Source organism: Lissotriton vulgaris, chromosome 1_2, assembly GCF_964263255.1.
Source record: "Lissotriton vulgaris chromosome 1_2, aLisVul1.2, whole genome shotgun sequence".
Classification (NCBI taxonomy): domain Eukaryota; kingdom Metazoa; phylum Chordata; class Amphibia; order Caudata; family Salamandridae; genus Lissotriton; species Lissotriton vulgaris.
Window position 1 is genome coordinate 325,297,339 of NC_141686.1, and position 16,666 is coordinate 325,314,004.

At 46.7% G+C, this 16,666-nt stretch overlaps 1 protein-coding gene across 1 annotated transcript in view; it reads left to right on the forward strand.

Annotated features, from left to right (window-relative positions):
* The window catches only part of LOC147736635 (glutathione S-transferase P 1-like), a 136,491-nt gene that overhangs the window by 113,424 nt on the left and 6,401 nt on the right, over positions 1-16,666 (forward strand). Inside the window, exons 5-6 of the mRNA XM_086953408.1 lie at positions 8,092-8,195; positions 14,013-14,114. Coding sequence (XP_086809534.1) covers positions 8,092-8,195; positions 14,013-14,114 — 206 coding nt within the window. The remainder of the gene's footprint in view (positions 1-8,091; positions 8,196-14,012; positions 14,115-16,666) is intronic.

Consider the following 16,666-nt stretch of genomic DNA (forward strand, 5'->3'; position numbering starts at 1 on the left):
AGCCATAAAGACAAATGCTGTTTATCCAAAAACCAGACCGTATAAAATGAGTGCAGAAGTAAAGGCTGGAGTCTCCATAGAGGTAAGACGGCTGCTCGAAGCTAACATCATACAGGAGGTAATGAGCAGTCCCTGTAATTCACCCATAATTGGAATTAAAAAGCCTAGCGGAAAGTACCGGGTAGTGCAGGATCTGCGCAAGGTAAACCAAATAGTTGTACCTTGCTGCCCCATTGTGCCCAACCCTGCAGTGATACTGTATCAGATTCCTTGGAATGCGGAATGGTTCACTGTCATTGACCTGTGCCATGCTTTCTTTTCCATCCCATTGCATCCCGAAAGCAAGTTCCTTTTCAGTTTTGAATTTGACAGCCATGTCTATGTCTGGAATCGTGTCCCCCAGGGGTACACTGAAAGTCCCTCGATTTTCAACCAGATCCTGAAAAGATGCCTTGAATCTTTAGTCCTACCAAGAGAGTCTGTCCTGGTACAGTACATAGACGACCTTCTGGTGGCGTCTAAAAGTCAAACAGACTGTGTCACTGATACCATTGCCTTGTTGAATCACCTAGGAAAGGGAGGACATAAGGTCTCACCAGACAAACTACAGTACTGCAAAAACTCAGTAAAATATCTGGGGCACCAGATAGAGAAGGGGATTCGGAGGGTCACTACGGAAAGGATCAAGATAATCCAGCATATGGACCTTCCCAGAACCCAGAAAGAAGTGAGGATGTTTCTAGGAGTTGTAGGGTACTGCAGACAGTGGATTGTGGGATTCGCAGCACTGGCAAAACCCCTGATAAAAATGACCAAGAAAGGAATGGAAGACCAAGTCAGTTGGGACGATGAAAGCATGTCCGCGTGGGTTAAATTGCGAAATTGTCTGTGCTCAGCTCCTGCATTAGGAATGCCTGACTATTCCAAGAACTTCGAACTGTTCTGTGACACCAGAGACAATTGTGCGCTTTCAGTCCTCACCCAGGAGCATGGGCTAATCAGGCGTCCCGTGGCCTATTTTTCGGCCACCTTGGATCCAGTGGCTGCTGGATTACCTGGATGACTGAAAGCAGTAGCTGCTACTTGCGTTAGTCTAGAGCAGAGTGAAAACATTGTCATGGGACATCCTGTCACTGTATTTGTGCCACATTCAGTTGTAATCTTACTGACCCGAACCAAGACCCAGTATCTCACGCCTAGTCGGCTGACTAAGTATGAGAGAATTCTGATAGGTGCTGAGAATGTAATTATTTCCCGGTGCAATGTCTTGAACCCTGCAACTCTGTTGCCTGTTCCCATAGATGTAGAAGCCGGAGATGAAATCGAGCATGACTGCATAGACTTAACAGAGTTTAGCACCAAGCCACGTCCTGATATCAGAGAAATAGCCTTACTTGATGAGGATATTATGATGTTTGTGGATGGCTCATGTTTAAGACATGAGGAGGGAGGTCTGAGTGCTGCCTATGCCGTAGTCACATTGACAAGAACCCTGGAAGCATCTTACCTATGCGAAGTGAAATCTGCACAGGTAGCAGAACTCATCGCATTGACGAGAGCTTGTAAACGGGGGAAAAACAAAAGAATAACTGTGTATACTGACAGCCAGTATTGTTACGGGGTGGTTCATGACTTCGGCCAACTTTGGTTACAAAGAGAATTCATGACATCCTCCGGTACCCCTGTCAGAAATGGAAAGGTGGTACAGAACTTACTGGAAGCCATTCAATTGCCCAAAGAATTGGCTGTGGTCAAGTGTGCGGCTCACAGATCGGGAAACGATGATGTGACAGCCGGCAACAGATACGCTGACCAAATTGCCCAGTTTTGTGCCCGACACCAAATGTCCCTCCAAATTGGATTATGGGGAGGTGGAAACAATTGCCAACTTATGTTGTTTGAGAGTATATCTTCCTGGAATTAATTGAAAGAACTGCAACAGGCAACAGACAGGGAGGAAAAAGTCAGATGGGGAATGAATGAATGCAAAATCAGGAATGATGGTGTCGTGATTAGCAAATTCGGTGTGCCTGTACTACCAGACAACCTGATTGATGGAATGGCCCGAATGATACATGAACACACACACATTGGGAGGGATGCCATGTGTCGCATGTTTGATAAAGTGTTCTATAATTCAAAATTCAGGAACACAGCGGAGAAGCTTTGTCAGAGGTGCCTAGTGTGCCAACAATTCAACGCAGGAAAGAGGACAGAAGTAGAGCAAAGTACAATTGGAAAGGCAGAAGGTCCTTTTGTCAGGATGCAGGCAGACTTTATAACCATGCCCAGGTGCAAGGGATACAGATATGTCCTGGTCATAGTTTGCCTGTTTTCCAGGTGGGTGGAGGCTTACCCAGCAAAGAAAAATGATGCCATAACTACAGCTAAATTGTTGCTCAGGGAGTTGATCCCTAGGTTTGGAATTCCTGAGACGATCGAATCAGACCAAGGTGGGCATTTTTCAAATGACGTCCTAAAGGAACTCTGTACCGCCTTTAAGATGGAGCAAAGGCTGCACTGTGCCTATCGTCCAGAGGCTTCTGGAGTAGTTGAACAAATAAATGGCACCATCAAGTCCCGACTGGCGAAAATGTGTGATTCCACCAAAATGAACTGGATAGAGGCTTTGCCCCTTGTGCTGATGAGTTTGAGGAGTGTCCCGAACCGAAAAACAGGCCTGAGCCCCCACGAAGTACTAATGGGAAGAGTGATGCGACAGGCATGGGTACCTGGACACAAACTGCTTAGTATTTCTGATGATTTGGTGCTAGAATACTGCAAGCAGCTGGGTGACCAAGTGCGTTCTATCTCTCACCAGATTGGAGAGACTGCTGTCGAATGGCCTGCGACTCCAAGACATAAACTGCAACCAGGAGATTGGGTGGTGTTAAAGAAACACACCCGGAAGAGTTGCCTTGGACCAAAGTGGGGAAAGCCAAGACAAGTGATCCTTGTCACCACCACTGCTGTGAAGTGCGCTGGGGTGCCGAAGTGGATCCATGCCAGCCACACAAAGCGGGTAACCGGAGAAAACGCGACTGAAGCTGAAGGTAGCCCAGCTGAGGAGACTCCAGAAGAGGGTCCAGATCTCGCTGATGACGAACTACCGAGCACAAGTCAAGACGTTGAATGGTTTCCTGCCGACGACCAAGTTCTTGATCCAATCAGAACAAGAAAATATTCCTACCTAGATAGTGAGTGGGATAGTGCAGGTGAGTCAGACCAGGAAGGAGAAGGTCAGATCATCGAGACAATCATAAAAATTGACCAGGAAATAGGCCAAGTAGGGACAGATCAAGTCATCGACACTCCACCTGAGACTCCAGAATCTGGAAAGGGACAGTTAGTGATTAAAGCTGAAGTTCATGCGGAAGAAAATGAAGGGATCGAAGTGCATGAACAGGAACAGTTAGAAATAGACGAACGTGTTCAGGAAGCAGAATCAAGATCACCTGAAAGCAAAGATCAAATACAACTACAACCTGAACAGGGCCAGCATAGAGACCAGGCAGAAGAAACTAGTGAAAGACCTGGGACTAGTCAGACAGGAAGGGAAAGAGACACTGTCGAAACAAAAGTGCCACAACGAAGTGAAAACAAGAGAGTTCACGAGGAAGGCCAAGTTTCCTCGACCACTAAAAGGATCGAAAAGAAGGGTGAACCCCGATACGTAAAACGACTGAGGCTAAGAATAAAAACAGTCGAAGAAAAACTGAAAGACCGAAAAAGGGCTGAAAGTGAAAGAAAAGAAGCCCGAGGAAAATCTGTCAGAAAAGGCGACAGAGTAAAGAAACAGAACCGATTGTATCGGAGCCCTGAATGGACTTACTTGGTGTTGGAAGAAATTGATGAGCCTGAAGCCAGTGGCAAAAGTGACGAAGAGTCCATTGCTGATCGGAGCTCTGACGAAGATCCTCCTTGAGACAAACCCGAGTGAGCCTCCGGTGCAAGGAGACAAAGAGGGGTTTGAAGAGCCACCTGTAAGCTATAATGTCTGATTCGAACGTAAATGGAAGATCCAGATTTAGCTGTTGTAAAACTTGCTGTAAAATATGCTTATGTAGTGTAGCTATGATAATAGTGATATGGATAGGATTAACAGTTTTTATACCTTTCATGATAAGTAAGGAGCCTGACTTGTATCCTACTAACTCAGTGTCGCAAGACACAGAAGCTGTACAGACTGAAGAAACACCACGTAGCTTAGAAAGGCGTGACAATACAGTTAGCCTGAGACACAAACGACCTAACTTAGAAGCATCAGATGAGGATGGACTACACTTTCACAGAATGAAAAACAGGACACATTTAAATGTTTTTGCAAATCTCTTAGTGCACTATGTAGAAGCTATGGAAATAGAAGACTGCTATGTCTGCATGAAGCTACCCACTTCTGTAGCTGAAGGTGTGACCTATCACCATTTACCCCTGACCTATGGAATTTCCTGTAGTGTATTAGCAAGCTTGTTTTATAGAAGCACTTTACAGTACTACTACTCAAATGTTGACGTAATCTTTTCTGAACTTCCTATTAGAGGACACCTGAACCTTGTACATGTTAGAAGTGAGGTGACCCGTTATATGGGAGAATATTTCCTGACTATAGGCGACATAGACTTAAATGAAGCAAGACACGCAAATCTGACCTGTTCCTTGCAAGAGCAGGAAAAGATGTTCATAAAAATGACAGAAGGAGGGAAAAATTTCAGAAAAAGGCAAATGACGAGAAGGATAGAATCCCTAGATGGGCAGAACACATGGATAACACCTCACAGGCGAAGCTACTCCTGCATTGTTGCTGGATTTTGAAAAGAAAGGGAAACTTTGTCTCCATAGAGAAAAGACTGAGTATTATAACAATGTATTCATCGGTTCCAGCGAGTGTGAACATAATTACAAGGTAATTGGAGGTTGGGGTTTCAAAAATGGGTCAGAACCTGTGTTTCCCGGAATTTATTATATATGTGGGAACAAGGCTTATTTCAAAATGCCGGATCACTGGTATGGAAGCTGCTACTTTGGCATTGTTTTCCCGAAAATATACCATGTGAACAAAGCTGCTGGAAGCAATGAAGAAACTAATGGCTTAGAGCGTAGAAAACGTGAAAGTGTAGGAGAAGTTATAGGTGATATTTTTATTGCACTGATACCTGGAATGGGGGTAGTTCTGAATACTCACAGAATCTGCAAATTATCTACAGTAGTGGATCGGTTATCAACTGACACTGCTGCTGGATTCCTGCTGGTCAATACTGAAATGGTTGCGATCAGATCAATGGTTTTACAGAATCGCCTTGCTCTTGATACCTTATTGGCAAAAGAGGGCAGAGTCTGCAGGATGCTGAAGGCGCAACATTGTTGCACTTACATACCTGACAAAAGTGTTGAAATTAAGAAATATGTAAGGAACATGACAAATTTGGAAAAAGAACTCAAACCATTAGAGGTTGACAGTGCCTGGAAGAGACTAACTGATGGTCTCTCCTCTGTAGGTAGTTGGTTCTCTAACTTAGGGAAGAACCTTTTGTGGAAAATCCTGATGCCAATAGTTGGGATAGGTGTGATTGTGTTAGTTATATTCATATGCTGTAAATGTCAAAAATGCAGAAAGTACACGGTAAATAAGAAAGGAACGAAACGTAATATTGATGAGCTAGAATTAGAAGAATTAAGAAACAAAATCTACAAGAAAGCTAAGAATCAACACTCCCATAGAGAAGCCGAAAGAAAACTCAACAATAAGTTCGTTGAGATAGAGATGGATGAAGTGGAAGAATGAAGTTGGCATCTGTTTCCGGTATAGTGATGATAGTAAATATCATCAAAGAGGGGATTGATGGAGCAAGGATTCGCACGTAAAGCGACTTGCTCGAAATCAAGAACCTCGCCTAACTTATAAACATACTAATTCAATCTGTCCGTCATTTATCTTACTTTTCCCCAACACACGGGCGTCCCTAGGAGGCTTGCGTATGTGTCTTTTCATCTTAACCATGCTTGCACTACGGAAATGGCTGCTTCGCAGAAATCCAGTCTGCGCATGCGTCGGTCATACCCACGTGATGTGACGCACTCGCATTTTGGAGGGATTGTATTGCTCATGCGCATTGATGCAAATATGGCCGCTTATCTCTAACCATGCTTTATGCTAGCTTAAGCTGCTTCTGCATATCTGTCTTTTTGCACTAAAACTTAAATGCTAAAGATATTATAAAAGTAAGGGGTGCAGTGAAGCCTTTAACGGTGTACAGTGTAATCATTTTTACGTGTGATTCTAATTTGTTCTCGCTTACTTTTCATGTACCGCGTATTTGTGGGCCTGGGGGACGAGGAGCCGAACTATCTCTGAAGCTCTTCTGACCCCTGTCACGTGATATGGGAAAAACCCTACTGCGCAGAAGCTGAGACAAGCCAGCTGGCCTCTGAAGCAAGATGCGCTGAGAGCACACCTCTGTGACATTGAACTGTATACTTTGTTGCATATTTGCTATGAACTTCATTGTTTTTCCCTCACGTATACCCTGGGAACCGAAATGTAAGGGGTGGGTACTGTCACTTGAATACTAATGATGTGAACGTTAAAGTTTAGGAGGTGACAATGACATAACCTCCTCGCTTGTCCAATCAGAAATTGGGACCTTGTCACTTGCAACATTTGTGGGTGGTCTAAGGGTCCTAGAAAGGTATATCTAGCCTAGCTTAGCATAGAGAAATTGTCCGACTTGTCCGAGTAGCAGACCTGTCACTGACCCAACGAACTCTATAGGTGATTGATACAGAGCGCTGCGGAGCACTCTGTCCGTACTTTCCACAAACTCCAAGGGGTGGAATTAGACTTAAGTGCTGGCGAAGCACTTTGCTGGGAAATTCGAAGACCCAATCGGGGTTATTGGCTGATCCCGTCCAGAGAAGGGGGTAACGCTGGCGTTGCATCCGAAGCTGTAAGGGGTTGGTCGTGCCTTGGTGAACCCAGTCCTGACCTGAAACCTGAGGGGTATCCTGTCCTGATTATTCCTGAGCTGTACCTGCTTACTTTCTGGTATTCCAATCTGAGGGTCCTTGTCCCGTCCTTCCAAACTGACCCATGGCCAGGGTTAGTCCTCATTCTCACCTAGGTAATTATTAATCGTGGGTGTACGTCTTTCTATCACTCTTTTCTTCTTTTCTTAATAAAGCACTCTAGCCTGTGATATTTTCGCATTACCTCTGAAGTGAATTTTCATGCAATTGTTTAGTAATGTTCCATTTTCTCCCCTACCTATAGGATATATTAAACTGACTGTTTATTCAGATTGTTCCCGTATTCCCTTCCCTTTAGCATGATATGTGGTTTGAGATTAGTAAGATTAGAATAGGGATAGTAATTAGAACTTATTAGGTCCTCATCACGTCCCTGCCTTAGTTAAAACTCGTAATGAACAATATACTCCTGAATGTTCATCCCCTGTAGTGTTCCCAATTGCTCTAAATGGTACTTGCTCTAATATATAGTTATATTGTGGCTTTGATATTAATAATTGATGTACTGATTTGTATCTGCCTCATTTTGGCATATTCCTTCTGAACCTTTTTCTTATATAAAAATTCAAAACCCATCAGGTGTCTGTGGTTATTATACCTCAACACATGTTATTCAAGGTATTATTTGTGTAAAGTAATTCCACTCTGTCTAGGAAAATCTTGTCACCTGTCCACTGCTAGCTCCTGATCCATCAGGAGTAATGTGCCTGTGGTAAGTCAGGTACATGTATAGTAAGTGGTGAAAGAGTCAACCCCGAATTACTCATAGTAGCGTGGATAACTCACCCGGTTCAAGCAAGCTCTATGGTTGAATACACGTCAAGGGCCCAGTGCGTGTAAGTTGAGTAAACTTATGAGTCGGGTGACCAGCGCGCTCTATCACCTATGAAGCCCTCAATACACTATGGTTCACCAAAGGGGAAGGTTTTGAATCGACCCTACCATGATCATAAGACGCTGAACGATCATAGACGTATTGTCAACCTAGTTATATGACTGTATGACGGATCCTTCCCAAGGCGCGCGTTGCCCCATTCCACCCTCTTAACACCTCTCCTTTCCTCACAGATCTCTACGGGAAGAACAACAAGGAAGCTGCGCTCATTGACATGGCCAACGACGGGGCGGAGGACGTGCGAGAGAAGTTTTACGAATGCGTTTACGTTGAATGGGTAGGTTTCTTTTTATGTTTACTACAAGATGGCAGCCAGAGAGCTGGGTCCTCTCCTTTTAGGGTTACATTACAGATAGAAACCTACAACAATCTTTAGAAGGTTAGCCTAATGGTTTGATTTCCATCTCAATCAATCCTCTATTAGGTGCAAAGTCATTCGCATGTGAGCAAGCGCGTATAGGGCAGCCCACGCTTTATGTCTGTACTGCTGCTCTGAGGAATGGCTGTCTGTAATGTACTCACAGCTTTATAGACCCTAACCTCTTGTTCTCCCCTTTATTCTTTAGTGAGATCCTTCAATCTAGAGCCTCAGGGTGCAGGGCACTGGGCCTGGCTCCTCATGGGGTGGGGTGGCACCTCCTGTCCCTTTTGTGGTGTTAGTGCATTTGATTGAATAACATTTTAGTTTGGGTGGTTACCCAAAGCAAAGGGGAAGGGCTTCAGGGAGTTGGAGGAGACGAGGAGAGGTAAGAAGCTGTAAGCTTTTGATTAAGGGGCAGGGTCCGAGGCTCAGGGCATGGCGGTGTGTGCACTGCTGATTTCCGAGTGAATGCGCTGAAGAAGTGTGCACTGCTTATCTTTGAGTGAATGCGCTGAAAAGGAGTGTGCACTGCTTATCTTTGAGTGAATGCGCTGAAGAGGAGTGTGCACTGCTTATCTTTGAGTGAACGCGCTGAAAAGGAGTGTGCACTGCTTATCTCCGAGTGAACGCGCTGAAGAGGAGTGTGCACTGCTTATCTTTGAGTGAACGCGCTGAAGAGGAGTGTGCACTGCTTATCTTTGAGTGAATGCGCTGAAGAGGAGTGTGCACTGCTTATCTTTGAGTGAACGCGCTGAAAAGGAGTGTGCACTGCTTATCTTTGAGTGAACGCGCTGAAGAGGAGTGTGCACTGCTTATCTTTGAGTGAACGCGCTGAAGAGGAGTGTGCACTGCTTATCTCTCAGTGAATGCGCTGAAGAGGAGTGTGCACTGCTTATCTCTGAGTGAATGCGCTGAAGAGGAGTGTGCACTGCTTATCTCTCAGTGAATGCGCTGACTAGGAGTGTGCGCTGCTTATCTCCGAGTGAATACACTGACCAGGGTTGTGTGCTGCTTATCCCTGAGTGAATACTCTGACTAGGAGTGTGCACTGCTTATCTCTGAGTGAATGCGGTGACTAGGAGTGTGCGCTGCTTATCTCTCAGTGAATGCGCTGACTAGGAGTGTGCACTGCTTATCTCAGAGTGAGTACACTGACCAGGGTTGTGTGCTGCTTATCTCTGAGTGAATACGCTGAAAAGGAGTGTGCACTGCTTATCTCCGAGTGAATGCGCTGAAAAGGAGTGTGCACTTCTTATCTCTGAGTGAATACGCTGACTAGGAGTGTGCACTGCTTATCTCAGAGTGAGTACACTGACCAGGGTTGTGTGCTGCTTATCTCCGAGTGAATATGCTGAAAAGGAATGTGCACTGCTTATCTCCGAGTGAACGCGCTGGCTAGGAGTGTGCACTGCTTATCTCCGCGTGAACGCGCTGAAAAGGAGTGTGCACTTCTTATCTCTGAGTGAATACGCTGACTAGGAGTGTGTGCTGCCTAGCTCTGAGTAAATACACTGAATAAAAGTGTGCCCTGTTGATCGAGTGAATACGCTGACTAGGAGTGTGCTTCTAGGGATTGCAGTGTCTGTCTCCCGCCTCTCTCCATCAGTTCTGCATGGATGCTGCTGATTAGGCTTTGAAATCAGGACATTTGACTTCTGAAATTCAGTGTTATGAATGCAAAACATCTATAATAGTGAAATTATCAACTTAGACATTTTAAATTCAATGTTTTAGAATGGAGATGAAACTTGCTTAGGTTGGTTTTCATGCTCTCAACGATTGCACTGCTTTCTCACTTGTTTTATTATACAGTGGCAAAGAGCTGATTTGACCTGGAGTAAGTAAACTGCTGAAACTGTTGTTTTTTTTACTGGTTGATTAGTTAAAGGGGCAGCAGAGAGTTAGAACTGGAATCACCAGATCCACTTCGGTAGCTTGCCGCGAGCGGGAAGGCACCATACTGCTAGGTGTTAAGCAGAAGTGCAGCACACACTCACACGGAGACAGGGAAACACACGCAATAAAATGACACCACACCAGATAGAGGTGTAGAACAAGATTCAGGTAGGTAACTCACTGCTGAGTTAGACACGTCATTCAGGTACTGAGCATTCCTTCAAACAACAGGCAACATTTTTATAAATGCCTTGCTACTATTTAGGACAGGCTAGGCAGTAACATCGGTCATATGCATGTCCATTACAACAACATTTCATAGGAACAGCTTCAATAAAGAACATTTCCTATGCAATATAGAACATTCCCTGTGCAAGGGAATCATGGGTATAGTTCAACATAAGCAATGATGGCACCACAGTATGAAGCGTAACATTTCCAAACTTGGGCCACACTGGAGTGATCAGTTCCCAGAAAAGTGATTAACTTAGGCCCAGTACAACAGGATCCAAGGCAGTACATAAGCCCAATTCAGAAGGCCTTAATTCACTGTACCTCCTTACTCCAGGCCTTTATCAGGTTAACTGGGGCCAACTGGGCCCAACTACAGTTCCCTAAGGGGAGGGGTGGTCACAGGGTTGCCTCTCTGTTCACTAGAGGCCCCGCTTTCACTACCGTCTTCCGCCATCCTCCCCGGGTTGGTTACCTTGCTTTTCAGCCTCTGAGGAGGCTCTTGCGGCGTCCTGCGCGCGGGGCGAAGGGGGGGGCGTTTCACTCCGACTTGGGAGCCCCCTCGCCGGTACTTGGGCCCCCTTGCGATGTTGCAGCTGCCCGGGGCTGGTGCTGGTTGGTGGGAGGGCTCTTACCCTCCGGTGAGCCCCGCGCTGACGTTGGACCGGTCCCGGGCCTCTCGATAGCTCCTTCGGCCGCGGGAACAGTCAGGACGCGGCAGTGAAGAGACGCGGCCGCCTCGTCCAATGGCAGGGCAGCTTCCGCGGGTGTCGGACCTCAAGAGCTAATCAGAGGCTCTTTCCTACGTAGGCTTCGCCACGGGCCAATCGGTGCATGACACAGAGGGGGGCACGGCCAATGACACAACCCAGGCCCAGCGTGGCCTCCCCTGCTACCGCGATGCATGTCGGGCCTAGCACGGCCTGCAATACTACCGCAGCGGCCCTCTCTTTGCTCCGGGGGCCGCAGTGGGGACACAAGCAGCAGCGGGCACCTCCCTGAGTAGGTGCCGGGCCGCGACGGTGACTTGGCATTCACAGCAGTTTCTGGATGAGGCCCTAAAGCCGCAGCGGTGAGGTGAGCCAGTAGCGCCTCAAAGACACAACGCTTTAACACCCATGCAGTCTCCAGTGGCGATGAGGGGCAATAGCTCTTTTAACAGTCCAGCGCTCTGAGGGGCAACAGCGTTTCCACGGGCACAAAGGCATTCTCCTACAGCGGTGCCACTGGGCAATAGCGCTTCGAAGGGCACAGCAGTGTCTAGGGCCGGACAGCGCCGAGAGCTTACAGCGCTTGGGGGCGACAGCGAGTCTGGCGGGAAACCGTTCTGGGCAGTCCAGGGCAAGACAGCTCATGCAGGAGAGCGCAGGGGGGCACAGTTCTGTCAGGGAAGCGCTTGGATGGTGCAACGCTGTTACCTGGTTGATTTCCCCCCCCCAGCAGTCCTCACAGCAGGTAGGTACTTACTTGCGGCGCCTGGTGGTTTCAGCGCCCTTCTTTGGTAGTTTCTTGGGAGGGGGAAGAAGGGGGGTTGAGTTGGTGGCTCAGAGGTAGGATGGTTTCCCTTGGCTCACTGGAGGTGGTTCCCTGGGTTCCCCAACGCTGGACCAGATCAGTGGGCTGGCAGAGTCCCTCACCTAACGTAGAAAGCAGTGCCTCGGCCCAGTCAGTTCCAGTGGTGTAGGTTCCTCCCCTAGGCCCAACCACCTAAACTCCTGCAGAGGTTCCCCCAGGTCCAGTGGTGCCCCAACTGACAGGCAGGTTTCCCTCCTTTCCCCTTATACCCCTAGGTCAGGTGACCACTCTCTGAAGGCGGAAAAGTGTAACCCCTCCCCTATTCCGGAAGGTTCCAGGAGCTTCCACATTCTAGGCTATGGGCTAAAAAGACGGGATGGCAGTGTTACTGCATCCTAATGTCCCGGCCTGCTCCTGACTACTAGTGCGTGTCTAAAAAGGCCACTCCGCAGTAGCAGGATGGTTGTGGCAGCCATGTTGTTGGGAGATACCACTGCCAATCAGTGCTGAGGTGCAGGTGCTAAGGCGCCCAGAGACCTAGGTCCAACAAAAAAGATGGTGAAAAAACAAGCCAAAAAGGGCGAATAAAACGGGGTAAGACCTCCCTAGGGCTGACCGGTCTAACACAGAGCAATGGTACTCGTTCTAATAATTGCACTGACGGATGGTAAATTCAACCACTATCCCCTATTAGTGATTCCTCAAAAGGAAGGGAAGGAATGACCGGAGTATCTGCACCCCACTTCTTTCCCCACCTCCATTGAGAGTTCCTCTGCAGTGTAAAGAAGAATGCATCGCTCTGCCACAAATTATGCATCCAACTGTTCATCCGTTTTCCTACCTCTTCGTTTGGTGGTCACTGCCTTCTTCTTCAACTAGTTTATTGGTCCATCCCTCTTGTGTTCCATGTAGACTTGTATGTCTGGTATTAGCTGCAATTTTTGTGACTGTGCGTGTTTGTGTACCATGGTGGGTTGCTGCATACATGTATGCCTCTGTGTTTTGTGCACCCTGGTAACTGCAGTTAAATGTGCTCTGGTAAGTATTTAGGTCTCCATGTGTGGGTAAGACTGTTGATCAGTGTCTGAGAAGTGATGTGAATGACTATCCATGGTAATGGATGTCTGTATTTCTGTTTATTATTGTGCCAGAATGTCAGGCGAGTGTCTGCTGGTCTATTTGCATGAGTACCTGTATGGCCAGTGGCCTTTGTACATGTAAATGTAAATGTGGGTGTACTTGTAAAGCGCACTGCGACTCCATGGAGTATCCTGGCGCTGAAGACCACTGGGAAACCCGTCCTGGTTTTCCCTGTGAGATGGTCCCTTTCTGGGTATCGCCAAGGTGAAACCAGGCATCCCTGGCGTCTGTGGGGGGCCGTTGTAGAGATGAGGCAAGCTTAATGCCCAGAGTTGCCGAGTGTGTTCCTGTATGTCTGTTCGTCTGTTTGCATTGGTTCCGTTGAGCGTGTGGGTCAGGGTGCATGAGTGCTGATACATTTTTTGTTGATTTTGTTGTTATAACGTGTGTATTTTTCTGTATAATGTCACCGGTGCATGTGTGCCTTTGTAGATTGTCACATAAGTGGATGCTTGTCTGTGTTTTGTGTATGCACATCGGTGGTTGCATGCAGTTGTGTGCTTGTAAATCTTTAGGTCTGAATGCATGGGTAACATTTTTGGTCAATATCAGAGGAGTATCTGTTTTGTGGAGGCCTATGTGCATGGCTACCTGAAAGTATGTTTGCCCATGTACATAAGTGCCTATATGTATGTATGTTGGGTATTGAACATGGCTTTATATATGTGTGTTCGGTGTATAATGGTGTCTCTGTGCTTGCTGGTTTAGTTGCATGATTACCTGTATGCATGTTGGTTTCTTTGCACAGATGCCTCATTGGCTGAATACCTGTATGTTTTCTGCCTGTATGTATATGCAGGACTGCTGTTCGGTGTTCATAGCAGTCAGCACATATATGCATGCATTATACATGACTAAACGCCTCTATATTGGGTGTCTATGTGTGCATGCACTATAAATAAGCCATACATTTTGGGTTTGTCAATGTTTGGTTTATTTATTTCGATACAGGAAACTGGCAAGGAGAAGTACTTGGAAAATCTGCCCAATGAGCTGAGGCCTTTTGAGCGGCTTCTCTCCCAGAACTCGTCTGGATTCCTCGTTGGCAGCACGGTGAGTAGCATGACTGCCCTCTGGAGGGGTGATAATGTACTGCAGGTAAAAAAAGAGGTTAGGCTTTGGAAAACCACAGTGCTGGAGACTTGCAGTGTGCGGGCCCATGGACTCTGTCCCTCACAATGCATTATGGGAACAGAGACCTAGTGGCTTAGTGATCTGTAATGTATATGGTCGGTGAGGTTGGACCTTCACACTACACGAAGAGGACTGATTCATACAGCGGCAGAGACAGACTTGGCTTATAGTGTACATGGTCTAACCTCACATCTGACTGTAAGGAACCTGGAACCGAAGAGCTCAGGGGAAGAGGGTTGGAAGTAGATGGTAGCTCTGTTTGTTAATGCTTTCCATCTCTCTCTTTTCCCGTTGACAATTTCTTCTCCGCAATCTTCATCTCCTGATAAATTCTCTTTGCCTTCCCCTTTTCCTTTGCCCAAATGGTGTTCGGACAAAATATTGAGTTGTAAAAATCATTAGTTACAAATATCAGAAAAAAATATTGTGACACAAGTACTGTAATGCAAAAATATATTTAGTAATTAACATTGTTTTTATGAATATTGTTAGTATCGTTTTAAAGATATAGTTGTAAAAATATTGTTTTAAAATTATTTTAATGTGTTTTAGTATATATATTTATATTGTGTTACTGTTATCTTTTTTTTTTCTTTCTCAATATAGGTTGTGTAGGAAAGTGCCTCCTTTGGACATGGTTAGCCCCAATGTTTTGCCAGGAAAATTATGTAATTTCATCAGGAAGTGCACAGGGCCTCTGCCAACTAAGTTACCTGTACCAGAGCTCCTTCCCTAAACTGTACCTATTGCTTCCACAATTGGTACAACTTCAGCTCACATATAAGCCCCTAGTAAAAGGTACCCTGGGTACCAAGGGACTTATGACTGGAGAGGGTCCCTAAGGGCTGCAGCACAAATTCTGCTACCATAAGGGACCCCTCACAAAGCACATGCACACTGCCACATCAGCCGGCGTGTCTTGGTGCTGACAAAACTGAAGAGGTCACATGGCACACATCCCTGTGTACCATGGCCACAGACACTGCATGGGGTATAGTTAGGATATCTCTCTGGAAGGCCTTAGCTGTAAGGCAGGTTGCACTATATCTGCTGTGAGGGTGTATCTGCATGAGCAGATACACCCCTGCAATATCCTTGTCGATTCCGGGATATTGTAAGTGCCCAGGGAATCCAAAGTGAGTACATGGGCTGGACACTCATCATTACTAGCTTCCCCAGCAATATGATGGGTCCACTGAACTATGGGATATTTGATTCCAAATATCTTTTTATAGTAAACCGCACTGATTTCAGTGGTGTAATTATTAAATATTGCACACAGTGGACTCCTTAGAGAGGTCCCCTGAAACCTACCAACCCTTAGTGTGGTCACCAACTAGCCTTAGCCAGCCTGCTACCACCAGACAGTGCCTGCACACTCTGAGGTCAAGAATCATGCCTTTCCTGGGTGGAGGTGTTCACACCTCCCCCTGGTCAGGTAAAGCCTCCAAACGTTCCTAATCTGCCCCATTGCTACCAAGGGCATCCAGTTGGGCAGTCCAGTTTTTCGGACAAGTGGGTTTTGCAGATAGTCCAAAGGGGCTACTCCCTCCCCTTAGTCACGACCACTCCCTCCATGCCATCATCTCACGACCGGCTGATGGAGGATCATCTGTCCCTTCTCCGCAAGAAAGTCCTGACTCTCTTGGTCAAGGGAGCCTTCGAGAGAGTTCAGGTGCCAGAAGAAGGGTGTGGTTGCTATTCCTGCTACTTTCTGGTTCACAAAAAAGGAAAAAGGCCTTCATCATATTCTAGATCTGTAGGCCCTCAAGTTCTTTCTCAAGATGGAGAAATCCAAAATACTCACGGTTGCTCAGGTCTTGTCTGCCCTGGACCCAGGAGACTGGATGGTAGCCTTGGACTTTCAGGAAGCCTACTTCTGCATCCCCGTCCTGCCTGCCCACCTGCGCTATCGGTGGTTTATGGTAGGTCACTAGCATTTTCAGTTCACCGTGCTCCCTTTTGGCCTTACCAGTGCCCCTTGGGTGTTCACCAAAGTGATGGCTTTGGTTGCAGCTCACCTGCGGAAATCCGGGTTACCAATCTTCCCCTATCTCGACGACTGACTGTTGTAGGCAGGCTCGCCCCAGGCTGTTGTCTCCCACTTCTAGACTGCGGCAAACCTCCTGCATTTGCTGGGGTTCACTATCAAGTAGACAAAGTCACACCTGACTCCCTCTCAAGTGTTCCCTTTCTTCGGAGCTTGACTGGACACTGTGCAGTTTTGGGCTTATCCCCCGGATTGATGGGTCCAGGATATTCAGGCTATGTTTTAGCCACTATCCTTGGTTTCGGTGAGTGTGCTGGGTCTCATGGCCTCCTGCATCCTGCTTGTGACTCATGCCAGGTGGTATATGCAGGCTCTGCAGTGGGACCTGATGTTCCAGTGGGCGCAACTTCTGGGACATCTCTTCGACATGGTCCGGATCTCGGAGGGAGCAGTGGAAGATCTGCAGTGGTGGCTAACAACT